General features: G+C 36.2%; 1 protein-coding gene across 1 annotated transcript in view; it reads left to right on the top strand.

Moving 5' to 3' along the window:
• The window catches only part of HDAC9 (histone deacetylase 9), a 903,132-nt gene that overhangs the window by 687,611 nt on the left and 199,574 nt on the right, over window positions 1-15,947 (top strand). The window contains exon 19 of the mRNA XM_049642883.1: window positions 11,155-11,262. Coding sequence (XP_049498840.1) covers window positions 11,155-11,262 — 108 coding nt within the window. The remainder of the gene's footprint in view (window positions 1-11,154; window positions 11,263-15,947) is intronic.

The raw sequence follows: 15,947 nt of genomic DNA on the forward strand, positions 1-15,947 counted from the left end.
TTCGGGAGTAGATTCCTCAGTGCCCCTTCCCCATTGAGCCCATCCCCCTTCCTATAACCCCTCCCATAACCCTCAATTTGTTCTCCATATTTATGAGTCTCCTCTGTTTTGTCCCCCGCCGTTTTCTATATTATTTTTTCCCTTCCCTTGTGTTCATCTGTTTTGTCTCTTAAAGTCCTCATATGAGTGAAGTCATATGATTTTTGTCTTTCTCTGACTAATTTCACTTAGCATAATACCCTCCAATTCCATCCACATAGTTGCAAATGGCAAGATTTCATTCTTTTTGATTGCTGAGTAATATTCCATTATATATATATATATGTATATGTATATATGTATGTATATATATATATGTGTATATATATATGTATATATGTATATATGTATATATATATAATGGAATATATAATGGAATATATATGTATATATATATGTGTGTATATATATATGTGTGTATATATATATATATATATATATATATATATATATCTCACATCTTATTCATCTATCGATGGACATTTGGGCTCTTTCCATACTTTGGCTATTGTTGATAGTGCTGCTATAAACATTGGTGTGCATGTGTCCCTTCGAAACAGCATCCCTGTGTCCCTTGGATAAATACCTAGTAATGCAATTGCTGGGTTGTAGGGTAGTTCTATTTTTAGTTTTTTGAGGAACCTCCATACTGTTTTCCAGAGTGGCTGCACCAGCTTGCATTGCCACCAACAATGCAAAAGAGATCCTCTTTCTCCACATCCTCACCAACATCTGTTGTTGCCTCTGTTGTTAATATTAGCCATTCTCACAGGTGTAAGGTGGTATCTCCTTGTGGTTTTGATTTGTATTTCCCTGATGATGAGTGATGTTGAGCATTTTTTCATGTATCTGTTAGCCATCTGGATGTCGTCTTTGGAGAAGTGTCTATTCCTGTTTTTGTGCCCATTTCTTCACTGGATTATTTATTTTTTGGGTGTTGTCTTTGATAAATTCTTTATAGATTTTGGATACTAACCCTTTATCTGATATGTCATTTGCAAATATCTTCTCCCATTCTGTTGGTTGCCTTTTAGTTTTGCTGATTGTTTCCTTCGCTGTGCAGAAGATTTTTGTTTTGATGAGGTCCCAGTAGTTCATTTTTGCTTTTGTTTCCCTTGCCTCCGGAGATGTGTTGAGTAAGAAGTTGCTGCGGGCAAGATCAAAGAGGTTTTTACCTGCTTTCTCCTCGAGGATTTTGATGGCTTCCTGTCTTACATTGAGGACTTTCATCCATTTTGAGTTTATTTTTGTGTATGATGTAAGAAAATGGTCCAGGTTCATTCTTCTGCATGTCACTGTCCAGTTTTCCCAGCACCACTTGCTGAAAAGACTGTCATTATTCCATTGGATATTCTTTCCTGCTTTGTTAAAAGATTAGTTGGCCATCGGTTTGTGGGTCCATTTCTGAGTTCTGTATTCTGTTACATTGATCTCAGTGTCTGTTCTTGTGCCATAGACCAGTTGTTCTTATGTTCACAAACTCTTGAGGGCCATGAAGTTATTAACAAATGAATTCCTATGCACACCCAACATTGTCCAAGGACTGAATAAATATGTGTCAAAAATATGAAGCTACATTTTCAAATTCATGTAGACATTACTGCAATTAATATGCTTCAAGTTAATTTAAAAACATTGCTGAATTATAATTTTCACCACCATGTATTTTCGCAAGTAACACATTTGAATAATGCAATAAAACTTTTCATAGTGCTGTGAATATTTGCAGCCTTTACTTAAAATGTTAACCTAAGCATCCTTACTCTAGTCTTATCCTCAGGCAAAGCTAGAATCCTTAATAAACATACCCCGCCCCCCACGAGTTAGAGAAGTTATCTAAGTGCCCCACTCTAAGAAATCTTTAGTTAGGCTATGATCATTTCACACAAGAAATCAACCCATCTAGTTCCTCTGAGATACTTTTTTTTTCCCCATTTCCTACTTTAGAATTTTCAAGCTTTGGGTAGAAGAAATAAGTCACCCTGGACCGCAAAAGTTACGCACTGATAGCCCAGGAGCCATATTTAGCACATCTATAGATAAGTTTCTTTTTAGCTTGGCTGGGGATTTTTTAAAAAATGAGTTCTTCTCAATATTTAAGATTTAAAAAATCACCCCAAAGGCCCCCTCTCTCATTTACCTTACCTTACATTACATCTACATTACCAGTCTGACCTCTGGAGTCTTTCGAACATGTGGCTACTGCTTTAGGCCTGAATTGTTCCACTTCGGTATGTGAGACTCTCTGAGCTATTTTCTTTGTACCTTTTCCTGTTCATGGACTCTACTTGTTGATATTAGTCACTAATACCCTTAACACCAAGGAAGTTCTTTACACTTTAGTTAAATCTAGATTATACCTGCTGCAGATCTGAGGCAGCATTTAAGGAGAAGATTGTTGTTGTTATTGCTGTTTTTTAAACCATAAATTACATGGACAATGTATATTATCCAGTGTCGAGGTACATATTGGACATTTAGCTTACTCGGAACTCTGATTATTTTGTGCACTGTGTATCATACTTTCATTTTGCTGGTTGAATTTTATGTGGTCATTCTCAGAGTAAACAGTTTTTTTAAAAAAGGAAAAAACCTGATGGTCATTAAGTGCTTACCTGAAGGATTTGCAGATGCACAGAGGCTTCTGAATAAGGGGCTGGGATGGCACTCAAGCAACATCTTGATTTCTTAAAAAATCCTGACCAAGGATTTTGGTCATTTTAATTCATGTTCTTAATTCACAGTAGGATAAAGAAACTGTGAAAGCAATGGTTTTTAAAATATTACTCAGCTCTCAGATGCTCAGAATCTGTTTCAAAGAAAGTGAACATTGGGAAGTGTGACACTTACATATTTCCTCTAAACGAAATGAATCATAACCACTCAAAGGCAGTAGTCTGTCCGTATACTCCCTGCCTTACTTTTATGCAGGGACAAACCCAAAATACTAATGAACAAACATTTCTCAAGGACCTGACTGTGAATAGGTAGAACTTGTCTCTTTCTTTCTTTCTTTTTTCTTTTTCGTATAGGTGCCAATAATCATATGATGTCCTTGATCTTTTATTTTGCCACTGATATTATATAATTATTTCTTTTTTGAAATTATTATAATAAATTGCCATCCATTTCTTTGATGTATTAGGGAAAAATAAGTTGAGATTGAAGCAAAAGAATGGGAAGAACTGTGAAAGGTTTTTCCTGGCTCTGTCACTAAATTCGTGAAACTGAAGAAACTGAAAAGGGCAGAATAGCCCTTTAAAATAAGTTTCTATTAGTGTTGATTCTATTCAGCCGACACAATTATTTGGAAAAATTCAGGAAAAGAACAATGTTGATAAAAATGATTCTTGGTTGTATTCCAAAGAAAAAGCAAGAGAGAAAGCACAACTTTAAAAACTAACAATGAAAATATAAAGCGATTTCCTCCTTGTTCCCTCTCTGTCCTCTGCTCTGCCTTCTCTCTGGACTCTCTCTCTGCTACTTTTGCTGCTTCGTTCTTTCTCTGTGTTTTCCTTTTATTCTTGTCATATTCCATAAAGGATTTAAAGCAACTTTCAAAACAAACATGACGTGTGTGTTCAAAAGTAAGTGTGGTAATCATGGAAAAGTGAAGATAGACACATGAGCTAGGAATGAGATTAGCTTATAAGGTGTGAGCTGTAGTATCTACTATTTTTACTAGAGAAGGTCCACAAATTTGTCGTGGAGAGTTTTAGCAGCCAGTATGAAGAAGGGAGCACTGATATTTATATGGATCTCAATGTTTATAGAGCAAGATTTCTCAACTTTGGCATTATTGACATTGACAGATATTTATTTGTTGTGATGTCCTGTTGCACTGTAAGATGATTAGCAACATTCCTGGCTTCCACTCAACAGACACTGGAAGCTCACCTGCCCCTGCAGTCTTGACAACCAAAAATGTCTTCAGAAATTCACAAATGGGCACCAGGGCTGGGGCGGGAGGGAAGACGGTTTAAAACACCCCCGTTAAGACTACTGCTTTAAAATAATGGTGAACAAATTATAAAATTACAAAATGCCCAGCTACTCCCGATACAACTGTGGCATTTGAAGTTTTGGAATATTTTAGCAATTTTACATGGTAGAGATTCAATACCTTTACAGATAAAAAAGTGATGTAGGTCTTAGCTGTTGCATTTCACTACGAAAATCTTTGATTCTATAAATAAAATTAGAATCTGTTTTTTTCAAAATGATTTTATTTTTTTATTCACTTTTTAGATTTTGATTTTATTAACATAAAAATAAGTATGGATTAAGAGCTTATGCTGTTTTTCTGGGTTCTCATTTCCAGCTGCACTAATTACTAGCTAAATAACCTCTTTGAATTTCATATACAGAAATGCTTAATAATAGCATCTATGCCAGTGATTATTGTAAGAATCGTATGAGTTTATATAGGCAATGAGATTTGCATAGTGTCTGGATCTTAATAAGTACTCTATAATTATGAGATAATAGCAGTTATTATTATTGTCATTATTATTTATAGATAATAAAGAATAGAACTTTATAGAATAGGGCAACATATAATAATAAAACTGAAAAACATGAAATTAGATAGAAAACCTTATTAGTTTTCTATCACTTTCTCTGTATATTTCCTGAATTGCATTCTGCTGTGACTCCAAGTGAATAAATGATGTTTCTACCATTCATGTTCCATAGATCAGGTTTGATTCAGTAATCCTCCTTTGTATCTTTTATAGCTATAGAGATTGCAACATGGTAGTCTTCTTTCAGATGTGAATAGTATTACCTAGTGACTAAGTTTTTGTAAGTAAATATGTAACCGGTGCTTTTCAAACCCTTACTGTCTCTTCTACCTCCATGCCTCCATAGAGAATCTTCCTAACTATTTTAGACTAGTGTGAGTAATTGCTATGTGCTTATGAATTGCTAGATTTTTCCCCCCATCTCTTGTTCTTGTCCTCCTCCCTTCCTTCCAGTTGCTGAGGCCTACTGGCCTTTGCTGATTATTCTGGGGTTGTCACATTGCCAGTTGCCCTGGATTCTCTGAGGTCCATAATGAAGTAGAGAATGTGACTCTCTCCCTCTTTTAACATAAATGTTCAATTTGGTACCAAAGTATTTTACTTCAATCTCATTTTTTAACAGAATATAAAATGCATTGCCTATTTCAGTTTTTACTTATAGTTTTCTCCATTTCTTTACCCTTCCTACCCTAATAAATAGACATGAGGCTCTGGAAATATGGGCTAGGAGGATCCCAGTGTCATGCCCTGTACTGTCTTCAGAATTGTGCCTCCTTCTCTGATGACTAAATATTTTTTTGTGAACCAAGCTTGTATAATTCTCTACCCTATTTGTATTTCCACCAGTATCTCACCACATGTGCTTGGTTCCTAATACAGAAAGACTTTTTGTGGGACAGCCTCATCTGACATTTCTGAACTACAGTTTTGGACACATGTAAGGTCCGGACCTTCCTACATGTTTAAAAGTGAGTTGAATTTTGAGGGGACTATTTTCAAATTGATAGATTTTAATTCTGGCAATAAAACAAAGCCTCTGTGGACAGTTACGCAGCAGACTACTAAAGCTGCCTTCATGTTTTGTACATTTATACAGAAATATTTGAAAGTTGAAAACAGTCTGTTTTTCAGAATACTTTGTAATCAAAAGCTTGCTAAAAATTCCAGATTATTTCGGGGGGGCGCAGTAAGTTGCATATTGCCACATTAATTCTAAAATACATTTTTACACCCCTAGTCATATATATAGCATATCACTGGGGACTTCTTCCAGGATCTTGGTTAGACCTTTTTCCCTGTCATTCAGCAGATTAAATTCCTGACCTTAAAAATAGGATACAAAATTAGAATCAGCCATGCTCATTCATATGTTGTAGATATGCTTTCTTTTCTTCTAATGACACTGATCTTCTCCACAATTAACAATATATGCATCTCTTCAAGTTTGAAGAGCTTCCTTTCAATTTTACAATTCTTTTTCTTCAAAATCAACTTACTATTGGATGCAGTATTTTTAGGTAATTGTTCAGTCTCTCAGCTTCCTCTCCCAAGATGGCATTTGGGTATCTGAAGGAGGGATGGAAATTTGATGACATCCTTGGACACTCATGTTGTCCTCTGAATATGCAAGCTTCCATGGCAATTTCCCTAGTCCACCTTATTGTTCCTGAATCTCCGGCCTTTGAAGCAGCTCATTTTCTCCTGATTTCACTGCAAGATGGAGTATGTTAGGATTCCCTAGTGGGGTGCTTCTGTTGCACCTTTTGTTGCCTTTTTCCACTGTCTCAGAACCCGAAGGGACGACTTTTGGTTTTTCTTCCTCTTATTATATCCTACCTATAGCCTAGGTCTGTAAGCTTTAGGTCTCATTGTCATAAGTAGAAAAACTCTCTCCTCTGAGTATCAGAGATGCAATAATAGCATTGTCTTTATACTGTCACTAACGTAGGACTATAACCTCAGACCATCAGGCTTAGTTCTTGATATATAAAAGAATTTGGAAGAAATCCTCTTTTACTACAAAATCTGGATTTTTTTGTGTACTGATGCAAAATCCTATTTTGAACGTCAATTTCTTTACATTTATTTTATATCAATGCTAATCTTCCTTTCAGTTCACATTTCACTGCCTCCTAATGTACGTGTACATGTGTGCATGGATATGTATACACACACACACACATCATGCTGAAGAATAAATTGGTGAACAGACTTAGGAGAAGTGAATGTGGTGTACGGAAAGAACAAAAAAGATATAAGCAAATTAATTTTTTTTCAGATTATAGTAGTTTTGGTTTTAAGAATTTGCTTTGCATATCTCAACAACTTTAGCAAGATCTTAGGAACCAGCTAGTGTAGTCAACAGGATTGCCTTCTGCTCCACTACCATTTCTTTCCCCTTTCCTGGCCTAATCTAAATAATTTACATTGTTTACAATTATTTTCCATGCCCAGATCCAATTCTGTGCCACTGTCCTACTCTCTACCTTCAACTTTCAAATGCTAGAGCACCTGTCTTACAGTTCTAAGCTCTTCTGGTCTCTACCTTTATCATCATTGTATTATCATCTCACCTCCTTAATCCCAGTTATAGATATCCACCAAAGTCTAATCCTTCTTGCTCTTTTTCCTTTTTTATCCCCCAACCACTCAGGATCCCATTCCATGCCAGGAGCCATTAACAATTGGTGGAGTCAACTGTCCTCTCTTACCTAGAGTTTTTTTCTGCTGTCAAAGCTTTGCAGTAGTTAAAATCAGAGCTTTTATATGAACATGTCCTTCTTGATGGTATCACTCATGTAGGGAAATGTTTTTGGCAGTTTCTCCAACCAGTAAAATGGATATATCAGGATAAGAAATACTTTTTTCCATTGAGAATGGCAGGAAGTAGATTTGGACGTCTCTTCTAGTGACATAGTCAGGAGAGTTCATAAGTTGTGCAAGATTTCTTACCATTGGAGCTCTTGTTAAACTATAACATGGCAAATATATGTGTGTAGCTTTTAGTAGCTAAATAGCTAATGCTCCTGAAAAACTACTTGGAACACAATGTCTTAGGAAAATATGATTATAAATTGACTTATAAACAAGTTTTTGGGATATAACCTTGCTACATACTGAATTGTATCCTTCCCCCAATTCATATTTTGAAGCCCTAACTCCTGATGTGATTTAATTTAATAGGGTTTTTTGAGGGTAATTAAGGTTAAAGGTGGTCATATGGATGGGATCTTTAATAGAATGGTAGCTTTCTAAGAAGAGGAAGAGAGAGGGGTCTGTCTCTACATGCACTCACTGAGGAAAGGCCATGTGAGGACATTGTGAAAAGGCAGCCATCTGCAAGCCAGGATGAAACCTGAAACAGAATTTTAACTAGAAACCAAATTGGCTGATACCTTCTTGGACTTCCTAGCCTCCTGAACTGGGAGAAATAAAATCTTGTTATTTAAGCCTCTCAGTGTATGATATTTTGTTATGGCAGGTGAGCTAAGACAACATCTGTTAATAAATTCAGAATTAAATACAATTACCATTTATGGAAAGATTATATCCAAAAAACTTGACCATTATTAAGTTAGTTATAAACTAAATATACATAAAACGGGTTGAAATAGTTCTTTAACTACATGTTTTTCACGTTTAAATGTAAGTAAATAAATGGCTGATAAATTTCATAGATCCCTAACAAACCTGTTTAAGGATAAGCCTGAACTTTGGATGTAGTCAAAATCTCAAGTATCCATTAAGCATCTATGTGTCTAGCATTCTTTCAACCAATGATCATACCTTTTTGACAAAAGTAACCCCCATACTTAACCCCATACTTAACCCCCATAACTCTTAGCATCTATTACATAGTGGGTACCTAAAAAATGTTAGCCAAATTTAAAAAAAGTAAGTATCTTGATTAGTAGAAGTTTATACACAAAAATTGATGGCACAGACACAGAATTTTATCTCTCCAAGAATTCCAAAATCTTCTGAGTATATTCCAAAGTCAAGTAAAAAGGAATTATATGTGGAATTATATGTAGAATTATGTGTGGTTTTGAGTTACCAAACTCAAAACTTTTGGGATTTATTTATTTATTTTTAATTTTTTTTTAACATTTATTTATTATTGAGAAACAGAGACACAGAGCATGAGCAGGGGAGGGGCAGAGAGAGGGGGAGAGCCAGAATCCTAAGTAGGCTCCAGGCTCTGACCTGTCAGCACAGAGCCCGACGCGGGACTCAAACTCACTAACTGTGAGATCATGACTTGAGCCGAAGTCAGTTGCTTAACCAGCTGAGCCACCCAGGCGCCCCAAGTCTTTGGGATTTATTGATATGTTTTATGTTTGCTTGCTTTTACAATAATTTTAAATTTGGCTTTTAAATATTTATTTATTTTGGGGAAGAGAGAGAGAGAGTGAGAGGGAGAGGGAGAGGGAAGGAGAGAGGGAGAGAGAGAGCATGCACGCAGGGGAGGGACAGAGAGGGAATCCCAGTCAGGCTCCACAATACCAGCACAGAGCCCAACACAGGGCTCAAAATGTTAGATCATGACCTGAGCCAAAATTCAGAGTGGACGTTTAACTGGCTAAGCCACCCACGTGCCCCAACTTTAACTCTGATTAATGAGGACTTACTATGGCACCTGTAGCTCTGTAATACTGACTAAAAATGATGCAGCACAATGTAAATGTTGGTTTTCATTTTAAACTTGAACAACTGTCTTCCTCAAGGATATGTTTATATGAAGCTCAGATAAGTGTTTACATTGTTCAGTAAAAATAAAGCTTTTGGTTTGGAGGGCAAATGATTTGGTTCCCATGTCCATTTGATGATTCTTTCACTTTTTAGCTGGTAGTGTTTACCATGATGATGTCGACTATGACGAAGGCTTGATGTTCTTAGAAAGCAAGAGTTATTTCAGGAGTGTAGTAGAAAGACAGGTGATGTCAGAGTCAGGGGTCTGTGTGAAGGTTTTGGGTCAGCTGAGTAGCTTCTCTAAGCCATGGTGTGCTCGTTCAATAAACACTTATTAGGCTGGTACTATGTGTAAGGCATTTTAAATGGGTTTAATAGTAGCCTAAATAGTAGTACCTAACATTTGCTTATCACTTACTCATTTAATCCTCACCAAAATCATATGTGGATGGTACTTTAAAAAGTTGGTGTGTCACAGGTAAGGGAACCAAAGTGCAGAGATGTTAATTAGTTGCCCACTGTCATTCAGGTTTTAGCGGTAGCCATAACCTCACTGTGACAGTTTGATTCAGAAACCTCTCTTCACCACCACTCTGCTGTTGTTGAAAAGATCCTAATTTTTCTATTTATTTATGTATTTATTTATGGTTCTCACTTATTATTTATTTATTCATTGATCTTGACAATTTAAGTTGGTAAGGATCTCATGAGAAAAGGCATGTTAAAATGCTTAGGAAACTGCTTAATGCATTGTGAATATGTGTAATTGTTATTTATTGTATTTGTTCCACGTCATTAGGTCTCTTTAATTCTTTTAAAAATATCTTTATTTTGTGTGGGATTTCCCTTCTTTGACCAATTCAAAAAGTCTTTCTACTTGCACAGTCACAAATTTTTTATTACATTTCCTGGTGCTTGAAGTAATTTATGTGTTGTAACTTTAAAGACCTCTACCATTCGGTTTTTTTTTTTTACATATATTAAGAAATATTTTACACATAAATATATGTAACATATATATATCTTTATAAACCACTGTTATTGTACTTTTCTTGTCCTTGTTATATGTTATCTTATTGGATGCATGAAAAAGAGTAAACAGTATTTGATAAAGGTAAATCAAAAATATCAGTTCATACTTTGTCTTCATAAGAATGTTCTCTTACAGAAGCAACCATGTATTTTAATGGCCTCTCCAATTTTAATAATACCAATCTGCATGAAGACCAGCTGCCAAACTGTAATAAATGTTAGAAATTTTAAGCTTCTACTTTGAAAACCAAATTGTTCCTTGCAGTTGAATATTGTGAATGTTTTAAGTGTGAGGACCACACACTCCTTCCATTTAGTTGGAGAACCTGAACTGTGGTTGCTACTTCCTACTCACTGACTGCTACTGCTACCTGCCTAATAATTGTCTTTGGCTCCCTGTAAACCTGCAGCCAGAAAGGTATTTGAATTTTCCCCCGCTAGCACTTGCAAATCCGATTTTTATGTATAGCTAAGTGTTCTTAGCTTTTACTCTATCTACTACTGGGGCCTGGTTTCTAGCAGGCCTGTAACTACGCCAGATCCGGCCTATGTAATGCTGTTTGTAATGAGAAATCTAAACAGGGAATGGCAGTGAGGCATGGCAGGAATGTGTTTCCATTGGAGAAGTCAGTATAGAGAAAAAGTATAAGCAAAGCCATGTCCAGAAGGTCTTTTCAGCTGGCCAGGGTGGAAGACTAATGTTATTGTACATAGGTTGTTAGCCTGCCAGCCCTTCCTCACAAATTTGCTTTCTCTCTCTTTTCCCTTCTCCTCTTCTTCCCTCCCCCTCCCTCCCTTTTTCATCTATTCCTTGTCCTTCTCATTTTCCCTCTCTCGTTTCTTCGGGCTGTGCTGACTGTTTGCTCAGGTGGACAGTGACACCATTTGGAATGAGCTGCACTCGTCCGGTGCTGCACGCATGGCTGTTGGCTGTGTCATCGAGCTGGCTTCCAAAGTGGCCTCAGGAGAGCTGAAGGTGAGGTCTGGGTTGCATTAAGTGTGGGAAATCCAGAGAAGAAGCTGAAACACTGATGTTGTTGTTTGGGAATTGTGGGGAGTGTGGTGTGGTAATAAAAGAAAAGGGGCAGAGGGAAGAGGGCAGAAAGATGGCCACTAAGGTGTGATAATAACTAGTCTGTAGGTAGGTAGTAGCTGGTCCTGCTCAGATGGCCTTCCTCTCCTTGGGGAAACTGTGGTCAGGGCACTCTGGTGTGTTTTTAAGAGCATAGACATGGTGAGTAAAGCTATGGTCCAGGTTAAAAATACCCAGTGTATACATGTCTGTCGTGCCCTCCTGGGATTCTCTTTTGAAGCAATTTTTAAAATATGATTACTGAATACTCTGTATAAGCTCAGAATACCACCCAGAGAGAGGGGAGGGAAGGGGGAGAAAGGTAAATACCAGACGGGAAGGATTGGGAGGAAGAAGGAAATTGTTGATTAAAAGGGTAATGATCCAGAGTATGTTTTTCCATGAAAGAACTTCAAAAATGATCTACGCTTTATTGTTCTTTTCTTTTTACGGTCTCTTCTTTTCTACATCACATGAAAAGAACAATGTCCAAACCCCAATGTTTCCCAGTCTAAACAATTTATAAAAGCCAGAGACCTGACAGATTTTGACATTTTATTTGGTATTTTAACAGTGCTATTTAAAGGTATGCCATGTGCGTCTTGAATGCAGTTGCCCCTATAAACTTTGTTGGTGCTAACCTGGCTTTTTAATGCACTAGTTCACACACTTTGTAAGGAAATCTGAGTGGTATTTGATTTGGTATTTTTAGCAATTATAGGGATTAGGGGAAATATGATGTGAACAATATAGGCACCACAAACTGTGTTTATCTAAAATCTAATTAGGAGTATTTTTCTTTTTATCTAATGAATCTTTATTCACTTACACCTGACTGTTCCACTTGTGTTAAAAAAAGGAGGATAGGAAGGTACACTTTACCATGCATTATCTTCCCAGAAGTCTTTGCTGTAACTCTTTAAGAAGTCTTAAGAAGCTTTATGTGTAGTTGACATGATTAGCATCAGAACATTGATTGCTCGTCTTAGGGGATTTATGGGGCCAGTAATGTGGTGCATACTACTCAGTCTTTACCTTTGGTCATGAGCTATTGCAAAGAGGAAAGGAATCAGCCTTACGGAGATGTTTTGGCTGTCTCCCAGTAGCACTTTAACAATAATTCTTCCTGTTTGAGTATGTCACTTGTAGCATTGGACTAAATTGACATTAAAAAAAAATAATATTTGAAGGTCTTATTTTCAAAGGAATTCAAAAAACATACAACAGCTAAGGCATAGTACTATAATTTTTAGAAGACAATGCTGTCGCAGACCCATTTAACAACAAAGAAAATGATTATGTTAGCATGCACAATTTCTAATTGTTTGATTCTGTGGGAGTTTAATCAATAATTTTCAAGCATAATGCCTGCATATTACACTCAAAATCATCATTGTTAGTAGCCTTAGGAAATACAGAATTGCCAAATGTACATGTGAAGAGTGTTTAACAGAAACCTATTTCTCTTTTTTAGGAGGTAGTCATTTAAAATAGCCAATTACAAACAAAGTGTCAATAACATATAGCATGGACATGGTGACCACCAGCTGTACCAACACTGGCTATTTATATTAAGAACAAAGATTTGTACAAATGCTTTCTTCCCCCTTGGTTGAGAAATTAGCAGGTGTGGTTAAAAAAAATAGAGGAGAAAAGATGAGAGAATAAGAGCCAGCCTAAAGATCAAGAAATCTTGGTCTAAGGTCTGCCACTTAAATCCTCTGTCATTGGTGGCAAATCATTTAACTTCTTTGGGCTTCAGTTTCTTGTTCTGCAAAATCATCAGGGTGGAATTTATAATGTTGAATGTTGTACGTGGTGCTGTTTGCAAATGAAAATTAGATTTGATTCTCAAATATACATACTATGGCACATCAAATAATAGATATTCTAAAATTGATTTCAACTTATTTTGATGAATATTTGAGATACTGCAGCTCATTTATCTTTCTGATTGTTAAGCCCAAAGTAAAAGTCCAAGACAGGACTATAACAAAGGCACTACTGCTGACAGGTCAAGAGACTGAACCTCCTGATTGGTAATAATTTTAGGAGGCCTGTGGTAATGCCATGTGGGAAAGGTAGCAGTTACAAATGATTTGTAGCCACAGTGAAGAACTGAGGTAGAGAACCATGTTTGAGGACCTCTAGCTAAGCAGAAATGTCACTCAGTGTCCACCTGTCTCAGCCTCCAGTATGACAGGGCTGGTACACTTGCTGGCCAGTGCAGTTGACACTCCTGGCTGTGGAGTCACTTCATTCCAATCTGTGAAGAGAACAGAGAAGCTTATTTGAGGACACTGGTAAGTTAGCCTCTGATAAGAAAACTTCAGAGTTAATTTTTTGGTTTTCAGCATCTGCATTCAGTTCTCCTATGTTCTACTAGTAAATCAATAACTCACTGAAACAAAACCGGCACATCATAATGCTCTATTTTGTGAGACTGCACTAATTTTGCTTGGAAAACAGAGAATAATTAAGAGCTTTATTTCAAATAGGGTGGGCCTGGATGGAGTACTGAACTGAGAGGTGGGAGACAGCTGGAGGTTAGGTGACTAAACTCATAGAGAATGGGGACCCAGGAGATAAGAAGTATGTATGAGAAAGGAAAATGCTGAGGACAGATTTGATTACCTGGACTATTTGCTTGATGCTGAACTTATTGTGATACCCCTTACTGTTGACAGGTTCTGTCCATTATTCACCTGAGGGTACTGATGGACTGAAAGAATTAAGGGAATGAAAAAGGCACAGAAAGTGGGTTTCATTTTGATGCTTGAACAGACCATGTGTGGCAAACTATAGCAGTAAATTGGTGTATTTACAAAGAATGGGCACTTTCAAGTTTTCCAAGTTTTTAACAAGATATACATGCATATCTATATGTGTAAAACACACGCACACAAATGGAAATTTCTGGAATCTAGAGATGCCCAAGTTGGTCCTTTCTGAGATTGTAGTACAAAGGAACACAAATATTCTGAAAATGCTGAAATGTTAGGTGTATTGGGAACTGTAATTGGAAGAATACTTACCTGAAAATGGTTTTATTGTTCTATAGCACATTTAAGAAATTATGTCTAGAAATAGATGTATCTTTTAAAAATAAGTATTTTTTCAAGTTATAAACAGTTCATTACTTGGTTCAAAGAATGGTGTAAAATATCATGATGCATACCTTAAGTACATATAAATTTTGTCAATTATACCTCAGTAAAGCTGGAAAGAAATGATTGAACACACATCAAGCTTTACTATGAGGATGAATTTTGATGCTATTTTGGCAATGCTATAATATCATCATAAAAAGTAAAAATTGTTGGGGCTTCTGGGTGGCTCAGTTGGTTAAGCATCTGACTCTTGATTTAGGCTCAGGTCATGATCCCAGGGTCGTGGGTTGGAGCCCCATGTTGTGTCCATACTGAACATGGAGCCTGCTTAAGATTCTCTCTCTCCCTTCGTCCCTCTCCTAGCTTGCACACTCTCTCTCCTTAAAATAAATTAAATTAAATAAATGAAAATTGCTTTAGTTATCTGGAAATTTTTGTCAAAGAAACCCCCTGGTAGTCTGAATGATGAATGGATTTCTTTAATGTTTAAATGGATATTGTGATGTCTTGTTGCTAATAAGACCTGCTATTCATTGAGTACCTGCTCCAGGCTGGGCAGTTTACATGTAATTTGTCATAATTCTCATAATGACCTTTGATGGAAGTATCACCAATAGGATATTGGTAATATTAGGATAATAGGATATTGGTAAGTTTTTGGATCCTGTACACAGTTTAGTAAATGGCAAACCCGTACATCTCCTGACCCTCTGTTCAAGTACCCTATAAGGAATTTCTTATGGAAATAACACAAATACAGAAAGAAAAAATAGGTTAAAGACATCTTTTTCAAATAGTCTATATACTCGTTTTATTATTATAAAATATTTAAAACCTACAAAAAGACAAATTACATCAATAACTTACAAACCATAATGGTAAACTATATACCTATGAACTGTTCAACTTAAAAAAAATACTTTAGTCACACTGTTAAAGTTCTCTCAGTAATTAAATGTATTAATTATAATTAATTATAATTACAATAATTATAATTAAATGTATTCCTCAGATTTCTTTCCCTCCACTTAAAATCATGTTATAAGGATTTCTCCATATGAATTTATTTAGCTGTGATTCATTCATTTTCATTGTAAAGAAGTATTCCTTTGTACATCATAATTTGTTTATTCTGTTGGACTTTTTAATTTCCAGGTTTTTGCTCATTTGAGTAATGCTGCTATGAATAGTCTTTAACATGCCTGCTATTTCACTATGGCATTACAAAGAGTAAAATGGCAAGCTCCTACGCTAGAAACATAGTTAATTTCAGTAAGAAATGCAAAGTTGAATTCCAAAGTTATTTGCCACAGTGACATCAGCAAAAATTGGCAGTTTAAACCTCTGAAAACTGGCAGAATTTGATAAAGTCAATGATAGAACTGGCAGAATTTGTCAGGATAAATTTTTGAAGAACTCTGGAAAGCAACCAAAAGTTTGCAACAACTCAGGAAGCATGTATTCAAAACAAAACCAGCT

Source organism: Panthera uncia, chromosome A2 (genome assembly GCF_023721935.1).
Source record: "Panthera uncia isolate 11264 chromosome A2, Puncia_PCG_1.0, whole genome shotgun sequence".
Lineage (NCBI taxonomy): Eukaryota > Metazoa > Chordata > Mammalia > Carnivora > Felidae > Panthera > Panthera uncia.